Source organism: Rhopilema esculentum, chromosome 15, assembly GCF_057945365.1.
Source record: "Rhopilema esculentum isolate cy_ngs chromosome 15, ASM5794536v1, whole genome shotgun sequence".
NCBI lineage: Eukaryota > Metazoa > Cnidaria > Scyphozoa > Rhizostomeae > Rhizostomatidae > Rhopilema > Rhopilema esculentum.
Window position 1 is genome coordinate 8,942,766 of NC_142829.1, and position 15,109 is coordinate 8,957,874.

The 15,109-nt window shown below is 37.0% G+C and overlaps 1 protein-coding gene across 1 annotated transcript in view; it reads left to right on the forward strand.

Annotated features, from left to right (window-relative positions):
- The window catches only part of LOC135685071 (adenylate kinase 9), a 44,311-nt gene that overhangs the window by 18,718 nt on the left and 10,484 nt on the right, over window positions 1-15,109 (forward strand). Inside the window, exons 8-22 of the mRNA XM_065200822.2 lie at window positions 703-840; window positions 1,990-2,064; window positions 3,086-3,330; window positions 3,760-3,940; window positions 4,475-4,637; window positions 4,852-5,324; window positions 5,679-5,821; window positions 6,304-6,461; window positions 6,881-7,108; window positions 8,350-8,666; window positions 9,192-9,420; window positions 9,865-10,036; window positions 10,910-11,129; window positions 11,662-11,730; window positions 12,552-12,782. Of these exons, the coding sequence (XP_065056894.2) occupies window positions 703-840; window positions 1,990-2,064; window positions 3,086-3,330; window positions 3,760-3,940; window positions 4,475-4,637; window positions 4,852-5,324; window positions 5,679-5,821; window positions 6,304-6,461; window positions 6,881-7,108; window positions 8,350-8,666; window positions 9,192-9,420; window positions 9,865-10,036; window positions 10,910-11,129; window positions 11,662-11,730; window positions 12,552-12,782 (3,042 nt within the window). The remainder of the gene's footprint in view (window positions 1-702; window positions 841-1,989; window positions 2,065-3,085; window positions 3,331-3,759; window positions 3,941-4,474; window positions 4,638-4,851; window positions 5,325-5,678; window positions 5,822-6,303; window positions 6,462-6,880; window positions 7,109-8,349; window positions 8,667-9,191; window positions 9,421-9,864; window positions 10,037-10,909; window positions 11,130-11,661; window positions 11,731-12,551; window positions 12,783-15,109) is intronic.

The following is a 15,109-nucleotide window of genomic DNA, read 5'->3' on the forward strand; positions in this document are numbered from 1 at the left end:
GCCAGAGGGGGCAAGCTGTTGTCAAAATTTTCATTGGGGTGGGGGGGGGGGGGTCACAGCCTTCAAATAGTTATTCGCTTTAAATTTACTTGAAAGTTTTGAATTTCATGTTCTCTTGGCAAGTTTACCTCATACGGACAAAATTATTCATCGCTTCTGGGAGAAGTCAGTTAACACAGATAAACTTACATTTAACTTGTAAAGTTTATCGAAGCAAGGATGATTATGATGCCGAACCAAAATAATTTCAAACAAAGACAGGTAAAATAAAGACCACTAGTGAGGCTGGTTAATGACTTATGAGGCGTGGCATATCGCAGCGGTGTGCAGTTACAGCGGCCAATGGCGAGGTTTAAACTAATTTTGAGGTACCTGCAGTGAAAGCAGTTCACAAATCTTAGAGTTAAACTCAGAAGTAATAATCCTATTACAGATCAGCTAGAGAAGTCCTGAAAAAATAAGCAACTGAAAAAATATTAAGAAAATGAGCAACTTTTGATGAACCTAACTTCTGCGTCCTAAAATGTACGACAAACAATTGTTTTCAAGCAGGTCTATGATTCAATAGACTCATTTTGAATTGCCGCCATTATTTTCAAATATTGGGAAAGTAAAGATGAGAAATGATGGTTATATATTTTGTTCAAATTTTTCAACTTGCTTACTTATAATTTTATGCGTGTTTATGTTTTTGTTTTTCAGGGCCTATCAGATGTCGAAGAGGACCACGAGTTGGCTCCAGACTTGTTAGAGCGTTTGATGCCCCGGACAGAGGACTTTGAAGAGAATATGACCGCGGATATCAAGCTATATAAAGATATATTGCTTAGAAAAGTGGAGGTACGAAGATGCTGTTCTTGTCCTTTTACTTTCGTTGAACGTGGTGTTTGTGAGGATCCCCTGTAACTGGCTTTAACTATTGCTTTCCTATTATGTCTGCCAAGTTGAAAGCGAATTGATAGTACCTTCTTCGTAGTTATATCCCGTGATCTAAGAACATTGAATAGGACTAGCTTAACAGAATGAGGCAGCCTACATCAATTAAAATATGCAGTGACCTCTTTGGCTAAAATGTCCGCAATTTCATGGCTGTTTGAGGCAAGAAAGTTATAATGCTGTACTTCTCTTTTGCAAAGTGAAATCTGACGAGCTTCCAACATGAGGATGCGATTTTTAATCAGATCAGTAACAATATATGCTCAATCCGATTTTTTGAATAATTCTGAGTAGTTTCCTTAAGTAGTATGGCAATTTGGTTTAGTCTACTAATTTAGCAATAGCGTGTTTTGTTTTGAATCAGGCAATTGTTTTGATAGTAGACTAAATCTTCGTAGTATTTAAAATTCTGATGTAGCTTGATTAACTTGAGGTAAATTGGTCATTTCTAATCCTTAAGAAGGATACTATCTTAGTTACTGATAGATTGGCCTGGGTAACAGAGCTTTAATATTTCGAGTGGCCATGTGGCCAGCCATTTTGCCAGAGTTGTCAAGCTTTTTACAAATCGTCAAGATTTCAATGCAAATCTGCATTGATAGTGCATTATTCTTATTCTAACTCAACGTGCTTGCGAAAATTTAGCATTTTACTAATTTTTGACGTTTTCCAGTTTCGAAAACATTAGCAACATAGCACTTTTAGCCCGTCAATTTTTTCATGTTTAAGGATATAAGAAATAATTTGAAAACTTACTTAAACTCACCGAATGCACCTCTACCGTTTGCTGTTGAATGCTAATTTTATTGGATAGCAAAGGGAATTATGACCGTCAAGATAACACCAAACGTTGAAAATCAAGTTATATAGCTTTAGAATATAGTTACCAGTCTGTTGCAGAGTGGTCAATGGCTTTTGCAAAGTTGCTAAACGCACTCTACATATTGTTTTAGTGTTTCATGTTTATAATTTGCTTTTTTTGTCACATATGGATTAACATATAAAGAAAGATAGAAGTAAAATCACTTTATTGAAGCTTATGACTCATTCTAGGATTACATGGGTAACCATGAGCGGCAGAAAGTCATCGAGTTGGATGCAAACATGCCGATAAAATATTTGATCAAGGTATGTTAAAGACACAATGCACCGATGCATTTCGCTGGCAATTCAAATTTCTCATTGGTTGGACCTTTTGTAACATACAATAAATCCTCGAATTAGCCCACTGGGGGCTTATTTATTTTTGATATTTTTGGATGGGGGCCTATTTGAGGGGGGGAGGGCTTATGCGAGGGGGGGGCTTATACGAAGGGGGGCTTATAAAATTATTGTAGACATTAAAAAGACATTATTAAAAGACCTCATTCATTTTAGTAGGAATTTCTTTAGAGCATAAAATTAATTATTACTAAAAGTATGAATTTTTGTTGTAATTCAATAAAACGCCATAGGCAACCTCAGATGGCAAAAATCATCAAATCGAGGGTACGAAATCGAGAATTTGCAGTAGTAGTGAGGGCTTATTTGAGAGGGGGGGGGGGGGGGGTTATTGACAATGTGTAGTTCTAGGGTTATTTGAGGGGGGCTCATTTGAGGGGGTGGGGGGTCTCGAGGGGTGCCAATTCGAGGATTTACAATATTTAATGGGCTAATTCGCAATGTTTTCTCGATCATAAACGCGCTGCTAACTTTGAGTGGTTGACCGATGGGACATAGTGCTTTTAAGCAACGAATCTAGAGATTGTATTTTATATATTCATAACTTTTGTGCTCCAACCATAGAAGTGTCACAAGTTCCAAATTCCATCTTAGTGAAAAAATAAAGATTCCTGGGAAAGGCACTGAATTTTCCAAAACCCATTAATGTTTTAGACGAAAAGCAAGGTGATATTGGCTTTGATTTGACCAATCAGCATCATTCTTAAGACTTTTAATTTGTCTTATAGATAAATTAAATCTTTTCTTCAAGAGAGCGTCGAAGCTCTTGTTATTTTTTCGACAGATTTCAAGTAAAAATATGATTTTAAGAATTGTGCTGCAATCCCAGTAAATGCAGCTATACAGATATTGTCATTTCAAGCTTGTCTGTTTGAATTTATAGTTTCTGTGACACCAAAGACTTTAAAAAAACTTTCTCTTAACAAAGGGGTTGATTCAAAAACTAGACGGCATGGCAGCTAGCCGCGTGGCCGTTCCCCTGCGCCTTCAGGGAGGCGAGGATCAGGAAACGATCCCGGATGATACTGAGACTGATGACTTGCTGCGAACCCTTGCAGCAACTGAAAGCATTGGACCGGGGTTCCGTTGGAGAAGGAGCAGATGGGGGCGGGTATGCCCTGTTGCTCTATATGAGGGAAACATTGTTCAAGGAAGTCCACAGTTTGCAGTAAGGTAATCGCTTTAATCTTCTAAAAACATACAAACAGTAGAAGTCTGTTTTTGCTGACTCCTTACCCGTTGTCTCTGGAAGAAATCGGTATGTTGATATCAGTGTAAAAAAAGGAAGAGTTCCTCATATTTTTCACCCAAATTACAGGCCAAACTCGGAATTATGTGAATTGCGAAGCTAGGGAGATTTGAGCAAACAAAACGAATATGCCTAATAAGATTCTTAATTTAAACTGTTTGAAAATTTTCCGAAAATTGTGATAACTAAATTTAAAGCTGTAAAGCAGAGCTTAAATTTCAAGCAAATATAAGCTAAAAATTTACAGATTGACGCAGAAATTAAATGCTACATTAGCTTTTGGCTTCAGAAGTAACCATTGATGTTGGTAATCCTTTCTCTTTGACCATACTATATTTCTTGTTCTAAAATAGTTTCCTCGACAAGTTGTATACAATGTCATCAATGGACACTCTGGAGAAGTTCATGAGAAACCCAAGGCGATACATCATGAGTCCCCAGCCTAGGAATCCGTGCAAACTTTGCATTGTGGGCCCACCGCTCTCTGGAAAGACTACTCTGGCCCAAAGAATCGCGGCAAAGTATCAAGCAAAGGTGCTGGTTGCTTTATTATTCTGTCTGATATTTTAAACAAGTCCAATAAACACATTGGTTGTATTCAAGCATCCCTTCCAAAAAAGGATGACAGTACTTTCCAGAGAAAATTTTAAGCGACCTATTTAATGCTCGATTTTCATAAGAAAATTATGAATTTATAATATGGCCTTTTGGAGTGTAGGGCGAAAAGGAATTTAGTGATATTTTCAGTCATATTTTCACAGAAAATGAGCTTATTAATCAATTATTCCAATGCTTTCAAAGCTTTTTATTGATAAAGGCTTGTAAAGGTTTGATAGAATACAATCAATCTCCCTCTCGTGCGATAATGTACTTTTTTATACTGAGTAACGCCAAACAAATTACTTAAGAATTCGAAGTAGAATTCTGAAGCCTAAATTTCTAGTTTAATGCAAAGGAGTTTTGCTTTGGGCACCTGATTATCAAACAATTCAGTTTCTACATTGAGAGACTCGTATTTTCACCTAAGCTGCTTCATCTTTCGCACTGATATGTTTTTGTGCTTCTTAGATCTTTGATGTGGACGCCATGATTAAGCCTCGCAAAGAAGCTCAAATTTCGAAAATGCTGGACGATGTAAAGAGAGAAGCACTAGAAAATGCAATTGCAAGGGTTACTGCTATTGTACAACAAGAAAAACTAGCTGCTGAACAGGCCAAGAAGCTTCAAGAAGGTAGTAACACATACTAAAGTAGTTTAATGTTTCAAATTTGTCAAATCTCTTATCCGTATAATGTTTCCTTTTTGAGGGATATCAATGTGCCGTAGTTTTGATAAACTGAGTTTGTTTACAGTCAAAAGTAAAACCACTCTTCCTCTACCACTTTGTCCTTTGTCTGTCAGTTTTTTGTGAAATTGGGCAATGCTCACGCTAATGATTCTTCTAGATGAAGACAAGAAAAGTGAAGACAGTGATATGGATGGAGGACAGGAAGAGACAAAAGAACCGAGTGGACGTGAAAATGAGAGGGAAGGAGAGATGGAAAGCAGCGAAGAGAAACAATCTACGGAAGTTCAGCTCCACGAAGAAAAGGAAGTAACATCTAGAGACAAGGCAGAAGCTCCTTCTGAAGGAATGGAAGATGCTACAGCGGAAGACGTTACAACGGAAGATGTTGCAGGGGAAGATGTTGCAACGAAAGATGTTGCAGGGGAAGATGTTGCAGGGGATGATGTTGCAGGGGAAGATGTTGCACGGGAAGATGTTGCAGGGGAAGATGTTGCAACGAAAGATGTTGCACGGGAAGATGATGCAACGGAAGATGCTGAAGATGAGTCTGAAGGAGGATCTAGAAAATTATCAAAAACTGGAAGTGAGAAAGGTGTTGACGATGTGATTGTTGACGAGAACCATCCTCAGGTCAGTAAATTTTGTTTTGATAAGTCAAGATTATATACAGAACAAGATTCACAACTTTGAGATTTCTTCTTTGGCAATCTCTTTATTGTAGGCAATAGTAGCTAAATGCTGTAGTTAGTTGCCTTTCCGTTCTTTTACATGTACTATTACTTCCGCCCAATCTCCCTTCAGAACAATGTTGTCAGTTTAAGGCAATATCTTGCACATCAGATAAAACCAACACTGTTTCACGGGGCATGGTAGCAATACCGCTAATATCAATCACTGATGTTGGTAGAATACAGCAAGCTGATTGGTTGTCTTGCAAGCTACATCTGGGCTTTTGCAATCTAGCTATCGACGTTTTTCTTCTAGGTTGTTAAGATGGTGGAAGAAGCGGTTGCAGAAGCTATGAAGAGAGACATTTCTGTATCTGCTGATGAATGTGTGGAGATGCTCGAAAGTGCTATTCATGACCATTATAATAAATTGCAAGAATCACATCCTATAGGGCCTGTGTAAGCTGCCATTTCAGACTAAGCGTCTTAACTAATCTTCTATTTTGAATTTTATGGAGTACGTTCTTCATTTTGGCATGATCACTGCCACTTTTCAATTTAAAAGAAACCTCTTTGACCATGTACTAGCTAAATCAGGACGGGGAGCTTGGCGTCATATACAAACATCTCCTTGGTTGAAATATTGGCATGTAGATAATGGAAAAGGTCACTGTAGCGAACTGTTTGACGGACTCACGAATAATACTGGATAGAGTCGAAAAGTCAATTAAATGTAGAAATAAGGAACACGGTATCGCTTTAAGTCATGTAAAACAGGGTGAAGTAGTAGCTATCTATAATTTGAATTATTGACAACTGTGAATATGACACTGAGTAATGGGCTACTTGTATATAGACCCAACTATCAGGCGCAAGTTGAGTTTCTAGTTATGCTTCAGTCTTGTATACTACTGTTTAAATTGATATATTTTTGTACGCAGGGCTGGAAGATGGATACTAGACAACTTCCCACACACACGTGAACAATTCAACATCATGGTCGAGCGAGGAATTTTGCCAGACAACCTTATTTGCTTAAAAGATAACAGTGATGGTGGAGAGCTTCTATTAAAAAGATGGCACAAGTTGAATAAAAATGGTAGGCCAAGCCTGTTGCAAGCTTTCTAGTTTTAATTTTCAATGTGATACAGAAAACCTTTTATAAACTAAAAATTTGGTGCGGATTCGGCCATACCAAAGGGGGTAATGATAGATTCTGAAGAATGATTTGCGAAAGCTGAATAACGAACTTTCATACACTCAAAGATTTAAACCTGAAACGAGTAGAAAGCTGCCTCCTTTGGGTACCTACTCTCTGTCTGGCCAATAAATGTTGAAGCTAATAGCAAAGTCATTACAAACAAGGAATATCTTATCCGCTCTATTGCGACTTGCTCATCTCTTTAACAAATTCTTGTACCTAGTGAGTACTACAATAACATTCGACTAAGATCTGAGCTTGTTGCCAGTTCTCTGTATCTCTTCTTGTAAACCTTTTGGATTAATGCTACATTCTAGTTGATGCTGCGAATAACAATGCATTGGAGGATATAAACATGGACGAAGATGAAATGCCTCCAAAATCACCCCAACTGGATGCACAGCGATCAGCAATAGTTGACTTTGACAAAAATTGGACCAGTCTTCAAGGGGCATTAAGAAGCGTTAGCAATCTTGAGCCTGTACTTATTGACTGTGACCAGAACGAGAATGGTGTTGAGAGTGAAGCAATCACAAATCTAGAAGGTACTTCTTATTTGTTCTTTATTGATATATGTTGCTTTACAACGCAAGGCTGCACATCAGATGTATTTTTCGAGTTTGATGATAAACTTGGAAGTCTTTGATTTAAACTAGGATTATTCCTTCTGGACTCTTTCGAAGAAATCTAGAATCGAAACTGACTTGCGTAAATCCCCACAGTTGATACGATTAGCTTTTTGATTTGTAGCCAATCACAGACATAAACACACACTTCCGGTAATTTTTGAAGCCTAAGGGATACCCTACCTAAACGATTTGGCATACTCATTTGAAACGATTCGATATTTGGCGTTTATAAAGAGTCTTTATCCTAGCACAGTGAATTTTTTTCAAAGCCAAAATGAGAACACTTCCCTTTGTCTAAACACATTTGGCACGAAATTCACACTCGTATCATGGTGGATCGACTTGGAAAGCTCTTCAGAAAAAGAATAGATTGTTGACATAAAGCTCTACCAGAAAGGTCAATGGGCCCAAAAAATTGATGGCTTCGTGGAACTTTTCTGCTTGCTATTCTATATTTTTGTGATTCAATCAATTTTCGCATTTATCCCATTCTAAATTGTTGAGTTAGAGTTATTGCTATAGTTTCGATGCTGATATTTGACTTTTAAAAGTGAAGTAACACTTTCTTGCTGATGGATTCTTACTTTTAGGAAAGAACAAACTGCTCATATGAACATAATCTGAATTTCTTTTAGAAACTATTTTCTTGGCCTTAAGCAGTTATGAACAGGCCTTAAGCAAAGTCAGCAGAAATATTTTTTTGGCTAGTCTATTATGACAAAGAGTAGCTAAAGAAATAGACTGGAACTGATTTGGACTCTTTGCAATAGATATTGGTAATATGAAACTAATGGAATCATGATACAAGTAAAAGATATATGATACGATTTTCTCCGAATTTCCAACACCTTCCTTTTTTTGCATAGTCAGGTGATTCCACAGAATAGGCTAAAACATATTCTAGCGATAGTTTCATTTACAGCAGAACATTTTCTGCAAGTCGGATCACGATAAATGTATGCATATGACGGGTATATAGTTTTAGCACCAGTATAATTGAAAAGTTCAAAATGCCCGCGTTAATCATAATTTGATATCGATGAACCAGGTAGAAAAGGACGATACTTTACGGTATGTAAATGACAATTCAAGCAAGCTTCTCATTGGAAAATTGTCGAAATGCTAACATTGCATGAAACTCTTCGTGTTTTATCCAGCCCAATTTGAGCATACAGGATGGGAATACACAGGAATGGACCAAGATGAGGAAGAGGAAGATCTAGCTGCCGATGAAGATGAGTATGACGATGATCAAGATGACGAAGATGTGTTCAACAAAGAGAAAAGAAAACCCTTCGGTGACACAAAGCACTACTGCCCTGTAGCTTTGAAAGAAAGCACAGTTTTGTGGCCCGGCTCCCCGGACTGTGCAGCCAAGTATAGGGAAAAAGTCTACTATTTCTCATCCCCCGAAGCCAGGACCAAATTCTTGGATAACCCAAAAGGATATCTGCCAGATAGAGAGCCATTGAAGGTATAGCATCGTGTTAAATTTTAACCATTATAACAAATTCAATAACATAAGGAAAGAAAACTTTTGCCCAAAGTTTCTTCCAATTGCTACTTTTCTCCGACAGGAATATACCTAATATAAAATATATGTCTAAGTATATATGAAACTTACTGTTTAGTGGTCTCTTGTTTTCTTTCTTTATCTTATTTTTGTATAATGCGTAGCTACATTAAACCTAATTAAACACAATCGTATGATATAAATCATGCATAGAAAATGTTGCATATATATTGCTTGCAAAGGTCACGAGTACTATTGAACAATGGCAATTCTGATTTTTTTAGAACATTTGTAAAATTTTGGAGCATTTCATTTCGTTGCTTAGTGTTCGAAGCTGTATAGGCTGTTCAAGCTTTGGTTTAGGGAGCAGGACTGAAGATTGATCTTAGTTTCACCCTTAATCCTGTTTCAAAGTTTCACGTTGAGTATCTGTTCCAAATATCCATACATTTTCTGCACGCAGATTGCTTGTTTTTCCCTTTTTAGCCACCTGCTTTGCGCCTACTAGTTTTGGGTGCAAAGGGGTCTGGAAAGACTCTTGTTGGACGGGAACTTGCGAAGAAATTTGGCGTCTTTCATATATCGTTTAAAGATCGTTTGCAAGAATTAATTATTGCCAAGACGAAGAAAAGGATTGGACCTGACTATCCCGAAGAAGAACCAGAACAAGAAGATACTGCAGAGGATGATAAAACTGCTCCAGAAGACAGCAATGGTATTTCACCCTCTGAAACATTTTATAGAATTTTGTTAACCCATTTTTACCATTAGCTCGCTGCTTCTTTATATTTTCATTTGATCAAGAAAAATAGATTTTTATCGCTCGGTTTTTTAATTTTTCACTTGTAAGTTATCCTAGCCTTGTAGATCTACAAGGTTTGTAGAACAGGGGGAGCCTAAAATCCAAAAAACATTCTACTGGTATAAGTGTAACTCGATGGGAGTTGCAAATTACCTAGTTGTTTTTCTGCCATTCGTTTCCTTATCAACTTTCAAATGCCCTTTAAACTGGATTAGTATGCCCATCTTGGACAAATCTTGTTGATTAGTTTGAGAAATGTTGAGGGCTCTCTTTCTCTTAATTTCCATTGTTACGTTTTCATGTTCTAAGTGATATCTCCAAAACAAGTCACCGAAGTTGAAATTTTTCTTTTTCTAGAGGAAAGTTCTCCAGATTCCGAAACGATAGTAAACAAAGATGAGGAAGAGGAAGAAGTCGAGTTCTCAGAAATGGAAGCAAATATCCGAGACAATATTACTGACAATGAACCACTTACGAATGAAACCTTGGAACAAATTATACCTGTATGGTGGAATGAAGAGCCTTTCAAGTTAGTAAAAATTGTTTTGACCCCGTGCAAGTGAATTAGGCTTTATTCCCAAAATTCGTTTTTTCCTATAATGAGCATCGTTTATGCTATAGAAGTGATGGGTACTACCGTCATTTGTTTGTTTTTTTCTTCAATACATTGCCATATTGGAGTCTGGTCTAGTGTCTTAGTCCATTTCTATTTTTTATCAAGGGTAGTCCTTTTGTAACTTGTTTTGTAAAATTATATATGACTAAAATTGCTAGATAAAATACCGGTCAAAATATCGGTAAAATACCGTGTGAAGTGCGCTCCAGCCTTGTTATAAGAATTGAAATAATGCATATCTTTTTCAGGGGGGGGGGGGGGGGAGGAGAAGGGTGACTTAAATTGTACCAGTTTCTAGAAGAATGCTTCGAACTTTATAAATCAATGCAAACAGAGAGATAAAATTGTTCCACTGGCAGGCATGAGAACCCACTCTTTTTCATTATAATTTCGTTCCAGTCCGTTTGTTTCAATCATTTGGATTGGATCATGGACGTTCAATCATTGACGTGATCTCTGATTATTTTGCACCGCCAATAGGCCTCTTCTTGAAGGTTTCTATCAGTACAATTAGGTCTTGAAGGTTCCTATCAGTACAATTAGGAGATTTGTTAATTCGAGCAAGCAATTGCTTCTCAATCACTGTCAATAAATATGTTGAAAATAATAATTGGAAGAAAATGCAAGGCTTAGAAGTCCTCAAAATGTAGCGAGTTTTAACAAAGGGGTCGGACTGAGCCCCCTTCCCAAACCCCCCTCGCTCAAGGCACTTCTAAAATGAACATAATCTAGGTTTAAACCTACCATTTTGAATATGAAATCTTATACCAAAGACGTTGTTTTTAGGTCCACTGGTTTTATATTGGAAGGCTTTCCAAGAAACCCAGAAGAGGTTCGTTACCTAACCGAGGCTGGTCTATATCCGGACTGTGCTATTAATTTGGCAACAGAAGAAACTGACATTATAAAACGGCTAATGCCTCCCCTACTTGAGAAATGGAGGAATAAAAGAGATAAAAAGTTTGCAAAGAAGCAGAAGGAGTTGGCAATTAAATTGAAGAAAAGGGTACACTCTTTGAAATATTTTTGTGATCCGTTAGGGCGCTTATTTTTCAGCAAGTTTTAAATTGAATAATTGAGAAAAAATATGATGTTCTTTTCCTCACCTGAAATGTTTAACGATGTTATTTCTAATAACGTAAATTTCACGAATGGCTATTGTTCTCTTTGTTAACAAAAAAAGTTTGCAGTTCACTTTTCATTTGTAGGATGCTCATGAAGAAGTTTTTATCGCTTTAGCAGATTCATAAAAAAACGGCGTTTTGACCGCCCCGGGGGTATCTTTAGAGCTTAATGGGATTTAATTTCTTTAGGGGCAGGGGACGGCCGGAAAAATAGAGCTCCTACAGAATCAAACAAGCAGCAAAATGTTTTCGCAGATCTATTGCTTGGGGCTATGGTATCCTGCTCCCCAGCAGCAGAGCCCTCTTTGTTCTTTACCTAATTTGAAAGGTGCAACTGTGATATAAGAGCATTTTTTTTCAAGACATTTCTATCGGCAATGATAGGTTTATTTATTTACGTCTGGATATTTTAAGGAGGAAGAAAAAGCTAGGAGAAAAGAGGAAAAAGTGAAGGAAATTGCTCAGAGAAAGGCAGATCGCCTGGTGAGTTTTTGGAGTACCATTTTGTATAAACGATTATGCTTATTTATACGTGGAAGTATATGACGTATATGTTGGGAGTATTTTTGAACCAACAATTCTTTCTTTGCACTGCAATTTACAATACACCATGGTAAAAACTAGTATGCTGTTTTGCATGATTTTTCTTTACATCATGCAAAGTAACAGCTGAAAAAAAGCACTTAGACAGACCAACTATATTTTTTTTGGAAATTTTTGCTTGCGTTTTTCTTAAGTTGTGCGAGAATTTTGGTGGATAATTTATCTTTCCCTATGGAGACATTTCTGAGATTCAGATTTAGACCTTCATGTTTGGGTCTTGAGTCAGGTTCTCTTCAACCTTATAAAATATCTTGCAAAATGCCAATATAAAACCTATGTCTTTAGCAAATTCTGTTGTCAATCTTCTATTCAATAAAATTGCAATACACACTCATCGAAATGAATCAATGCCATTTGTAATGTTCTGATTTGCTTATTTCTGTCTGTTACTCAATGGCATGGGGAAAAGAGGGTTTAGATTTGCCAAAAAATATGTAACTTTTGGCATATGGACATCGCCACCCATTTTAGCTTGCCTTAAGTTCGTAATAACGTGAAATGTTGATCCATGGTTTCAAATGACCATTACCTATCGTTATGAAATGTTACCGTTAACGCTATGTTACCTTTGTATATGATAACGAGTTCTCTTTAATGTTGTGAAAATCAAAGGGTTACCAACCGAACACACTCATCGACATTTATGGGAAACATTTTAATTTTTCAATTGAAATGATGTTGTTTTCGTCTCAAATAACCAGCTCGACAGACAGGACTCATTAGACAGCAACGAGGATAGCAACGACGAAATAGAAGAAGAAGATGAAGAAGAAGAGGATATAGATGCTGTAATTGAGGCAGAAATGGCCGAGGAAGAAGAAGAAGATGAGGCAGAGGAGGAAGAGGAAACTGAAGAAGAGGCGACAGAAAGAATCAAAATGGAGATTACTGAAAAGTATGATGAAGAAATCGAAGCAATTGCATCATTACAGGTTCGTGAATTCATTTATTCTTTTCAAAAGATTTCTGATCTCTGAATCACCGAAATTACAATTCGTTTGGGCTGTCCAGCAGCGCTCGCACTAAATATGAGATTTTCATATGAGAAGGGGGTAATGCTCATATTTTGCATTGTTGACATCTTGCTCGATTGTGAAAATGGTTCCGCTTGAAAAACACTACCTGGGCGAAATAAAAATGGCACAAAAAGCAAAAGTTAATGCAAAGTATGAACGCTAGGAATGAATCATTTTGAAAACGTTAATAATTGGTTGCACTGCATTGTATAAAGGCCGGTAACGAAAAGAAAAGACTCAGTTGAGATAAAATCGGGATAAAATGAATGCGAATCAAGACGAAAGAAGTCTTGTTGCAAAGTTTTTCTTATTTTGAAAATCTAAAATGTTTTCCAGGGGTTTAAAACATTGTGCATGAACTCAAGTGGATTTATTTCGTTAGAGTAGGCAACATGCTTGTCAGCATGCAATGCATTGACTTGGTTTCAAAAGCATTTAATTCACTTCAGTTATACTTCTAAATGTTTAAAGGAAAGTGCTTTGTTTGTCGATCTTTGTTCTTTAAATCCTCTAATCAGTACTTGCCACTTATATATAAATTTTTAAAGTTCTCAAAAAAATCGTCAAAGTGTGCTATCATTAGAAGGTAACTTTTGAGACCCAGGGTGCTGAACTTAAGCTTCCCAAACAGTTTTAACCCAACCTCCAGCCCCCCAAGAATAGGGAAAGAGTAAGATGACGTAATCGGTTAAATTCTAGATCCAGCATTCTACAAAGTTGTCTTTGATAAAAAATAAGTCATTTCAAAGTTTTTAAGAAAATCTGCGATACTGCTACTCTTAGCAACTTCAATTGATCATCTACTGTAAAAAGTTTAAAATAGCGTAGCATGTTGCTTGTGCCTTGCTTCACATTTAACTGTAATTTTAAGACGTTTTGATGTAAAGATGTAAATTGGAATTTTTTCTCCCCTGTGAAACGGAGAAAAATTTTTTCGAATGATTCTCTATTGGGAAAAGGGGTAAATATTGTGAAGGCTTTCGATTCAAATGAATTCTTCAAATGAATAAAATGAAGTTTCTGCCTACAACATGCTACAGCGTGCTTCGTCAAAATTTTACCATATCAAGATAGTAAAAGATAGATATTAGCTACACGTCAATCTAATCAGCAAATCATTTACCAAGCCGTCTTTTGGTGTGTTGGCTAGAACCTCACCACGTCAAGGTGGATACACTCATTCTCGTAGCCTGTTGGTATTGGGGTCTGATTAGTGATAATCATCCACGGAAGAGCAATTATCAGCTACAAAGCGTTGCTTGTCATCCAAGTTTTTTTGCAACGGCATACCTTTCTTGCTGGGAAATTGGAATTCTGTATCCAAATAAACAAACTCCATTCTGCCACGTTCCCTATCTTTGCCACATTCCCATTTATATTGCATAACATAGCCATCAAGCCTCCATGATGACATTAAGTAGTGCTTCAAATGCTTAGCTTTTTCTGTAAGCTGCTTAGCCACTTCTTTTAAGGAAATTCCTCTGGCGGCTTCATCCAAAATGAATCCTTTGATCGACCAAGGAATATACTGTAATGGTAAAAGAATTCTCAGCGAAGGAAGGCAGATGCATTTTCCCGTACACGGTGCATTTCCACTCAGCGCGAGCAATGCTTTTAGTTCCTCGAAGCCATTGCCAAATTTTGCCCCAAATCCTCCACCAACTTTGTCCCTGCACTCTTTTGGCACTTCAAATAATCACAGGTAAATACTGCTACGAAAATTTCTTAAAGTTTTTTTGATCATCTTACGACGGGAATGATACAGTAAAAATCCGCGTGTCAGAAACTATGGATTTACGAACCTTCTGGCAGAAGTTTGCTTCGTAAATGCTAAAAAATATAAGAACCTGCTTAGCCAAAAATTTTCCAACTTGTTCTTATACGTGGGGTTTAACCATTCATTTTATATACTATTTTACCAAAATCAAAAAAGGTGACATTTAGAATGAAGAACAGAATGATTTAATGCTATATTCTGATAATCGAAAACAATATATACTCTATAGAAATTAAGAACCTAACTACGAACTATAAGGCCTAAACTGTCAATAAGTACCCGTAGTACAAGAACCTGTTTTGCCAAACTCTGAAAAAAGAAGGTTCTTACACTTGGGTTTTTACTGCATTGTGCTAACCAGGAGCGTCCAAATCGATATTTCGGCATTTCCCGTGACAAAATATCTCAAATTACCACACTACCCCTCACTTATGTATACAGGATCTCGCCATTGCTTCAACACTGC